Below are 2,529 nucleotides of genomic sequence, written 5' to 3' on the forward strand. Positions count from 1 at the left end.
TTTTTTTTTTTTTTTTTTTAATTTAAATAAACACAGTCTCTTAAAATACATTCCCTCTGTCAGGTTTACATACTTGCTTGTCATTTTAGCTGGATAAGTAGTGTAGATAAACCTTTGGAGTTTTATGATCTTGTGTTGAAAATAACTAGTGTAATTGATGGCGTGGTAATGAAGCCACCATTGCTGTACAACACAAGTAAAAATAATTAGTTTATGTCTCATTAGTCTGAATAATACATTTTGTTATGGAAAACACAATGTTTTTAGTGAATTAATTAGATTTTTTTACTATGAATAAAAGACCCCCACTAATGAATGAATTTACTCTCTTTTTGGTGCAATCGGGTGCTCTTTGTAGGTCTCTGGCCATGTGACTCAATTTATTGTGGTCTTTTTTGCTTGTGTGTCTCAGTGTTTTGCAGTCCGCTCTCTAGGATGGGTGGAAATGGCCGAGGAGGACTTGGCACCTGGCAAGAGCAGCGTGGCCGTGAACAACTGCATACGGCAGCTGTCCTACTCCAAAAACGACATCCGAGACACAGTCGGGATCTGGGGCGAGGTGAGGGAGCGAGTGGTTGTTTTGTGATAGTGTTAGATTGACATCGAGAGCCGGAAGCCAGCCAAATGATGTGATGAAAAATGGAGCAATATTATGAAGCTTTGTCATTCTCTGGGGTGGCTGCACTTCATTTGAAAAGACACCATCCATTTCCTACTGCTTTTTTTTTCTGAAGTCTGTGTGTATATTTAATAAAGGAACGCAGAGACTGTGCACTATGCCGAAAGGAACTGACAAACATCAGAGAAAGAAACTTATTTATATGATTGAGTGGCTCAGAGAATAGATGGATTTTCTCATACAGTTTGCTGTTATTAGTGTAGTTCCATCTCCATGTAAACTAAAGTACTGGGACGCACGGTCGTTTCACCCACAGGAAGTGACAGTTGTTTCTGTTCCGTTTTGGAGTACGTCTATGGAAACGTTCATCCATTTATCCATGTCGATTGCATCCATCCAACGTGACCGATTAAGTCATAAGAGGCATTACACAAAAGCTCCAGATACTGTAGCTGTCACCGTTGGCGAACGTTGATACTGCACGCTTAATAAACGTGTGTGTGTGTTTGTGTTCATCTGTATAGGGGAAGGACATGTACCTGTTGCTGCAGAATAATATGTTGAACCTGGTTGACCCGATGGATCGCAGTGTCCTTCACTCTCAGCCAATCGCCAGCATCCGCGTCTGGGGCGTTGGTCGTGACAATGGCAGGTAGGTTACCGTGGCAACGTAATGGCAACCTAAATTAGACCTGGGCCCTAATATTTCCTACTATAGTACTGTGTTACTGAACTGGTGTACTTTTTAAACAAGCCGGATGACTTGACTGCAGGGAGAAAGAGATCATTGATGACGAAGGGACTGAACAATATCTGAAATTTATATGACGAAGCACTGCATGAAAGGAAAGGGCGAGTTACCGTTTCTTGTTCACCACAAAACACATCACCGCTGCCCTTCACGTATGCCTCTATTTGTTCTTCGCTGCCCATTCTCCTTATTGTAAGAAGGTGAAGGACAATTAAAACGCTAAGAAGGCTTTCAGCCAATCATTAATAATCGACTCACCCGACACTGTGGTGGGAGGATAGAGGAAGATAATCCAGTAGAGGGCGCTGTGTCCCTCAGGAAGAGACTGAATTGCCTGTTGGAGCCAAGTGAACAGTACATTTTTGTCAATCTACCAGTTAATTCACTCGCAAAAAATGCTCTGGTCTGGTGAGTGTCATGGGCATCAGCGAATGAGAGTGTAGAATTGGTTGGCTGTTAACTGTCTAACCCATTAGGCGGTCTGTCATGCGTGACTCGCCGTGAGTTGCGTCCATCTGCAGCTCGTCCTTATTGCGTGTTTTCATAGTGTTTGTTTTGTAAAGCCATTGCTAGTGGTTTGCATTACAGGAAGTTGTAATTCGCCCCCGCCCCCAGCGGGAGGCGATATTAAATTGGTTGATGTCACATGACCTTGTGTTGGCGATAGTAGACGTGTTGCTGTGGTACACATTAGAGGTAAGATCGGCCCTAAAAAAATCCAGCCTGACCCGACCCGGCCCGAGCCCGACCAATTAACTTGATTTGCAGGCCCGAGCCCGAAGCAAACCCGAAATTTCATATTTTATTTGTGAGGAGGAGGGGTAATTTATGATAAATTAAAACCTGTCTTTTATAACGAAATCTAAGTTAAATAATACTGTATAAACATTTACATCTTTTATATTTCTGTTTATGCAGAGGGTACATTAACCGACAATTTTCCATCATTGACGGATTTTTTTTAAGAGTTGACGGGGAAAATTTAAGGCCGTCCGTCATTTTGACGGGTTGAAAATTGGACGATTAACCACAGCAGCAGTATGTCCTTAAGAATCTAGCGCGGCCCTTTAAGAGAGAGAAGCAGACAGACAAAGAACAATGACAGGTGGATAATAGACAAAGACAGGAAGGAGTTCTTTGAATTGTCATTGCAAGAGTT

At 42.3% G+C, this 2,529-nt stretch overlaps 1 protein-coding gene across 7 annotated transcripts in view; it reads left to right on the plus strand.

The window, feature by feature from the left end:
* apbb2b (amyloid beta (A4) precursor protein-binding, family B, member 2b) overlaps window positions 1–2,529 on the plus strand; it is a 72,428-nt gene that overhangs the window by 39,535 nt on the left and 30,364 nt on the right. For all 7 annotated transcript variants that reach the window (XM_019876489.1, XM_019876491.1, XM_019876490.1 and 4 more), the window contains 2 exons: window positions 413–559; window positions 1,144–1,271. In XM_019876489.1, the coding sequence (XP_019732048.1) occupies window positions 413–559; window positions 1,144–1,271 (275 nt within the window). The remainder of the gene's footprint in view (window positions 1–412; window positions 560–1,143; window positions 1,272–2,529) is intronic.

Source organism: Hippocampus comes, unplaced genomic scaffold (assembly GCF_001891065.2).
Source record: "Hippocampus comes isolate QL1 unplaced genomic scaffold, H_comes_QL1_v1.1 scaffold51, whole genome shotgun sequence".
NCBI lineage: Eukaryota > Metazoa > Chordata > Actinopteri > Syngnathiformes > Syngnathidae > Hippocampus > Hippocampus comes.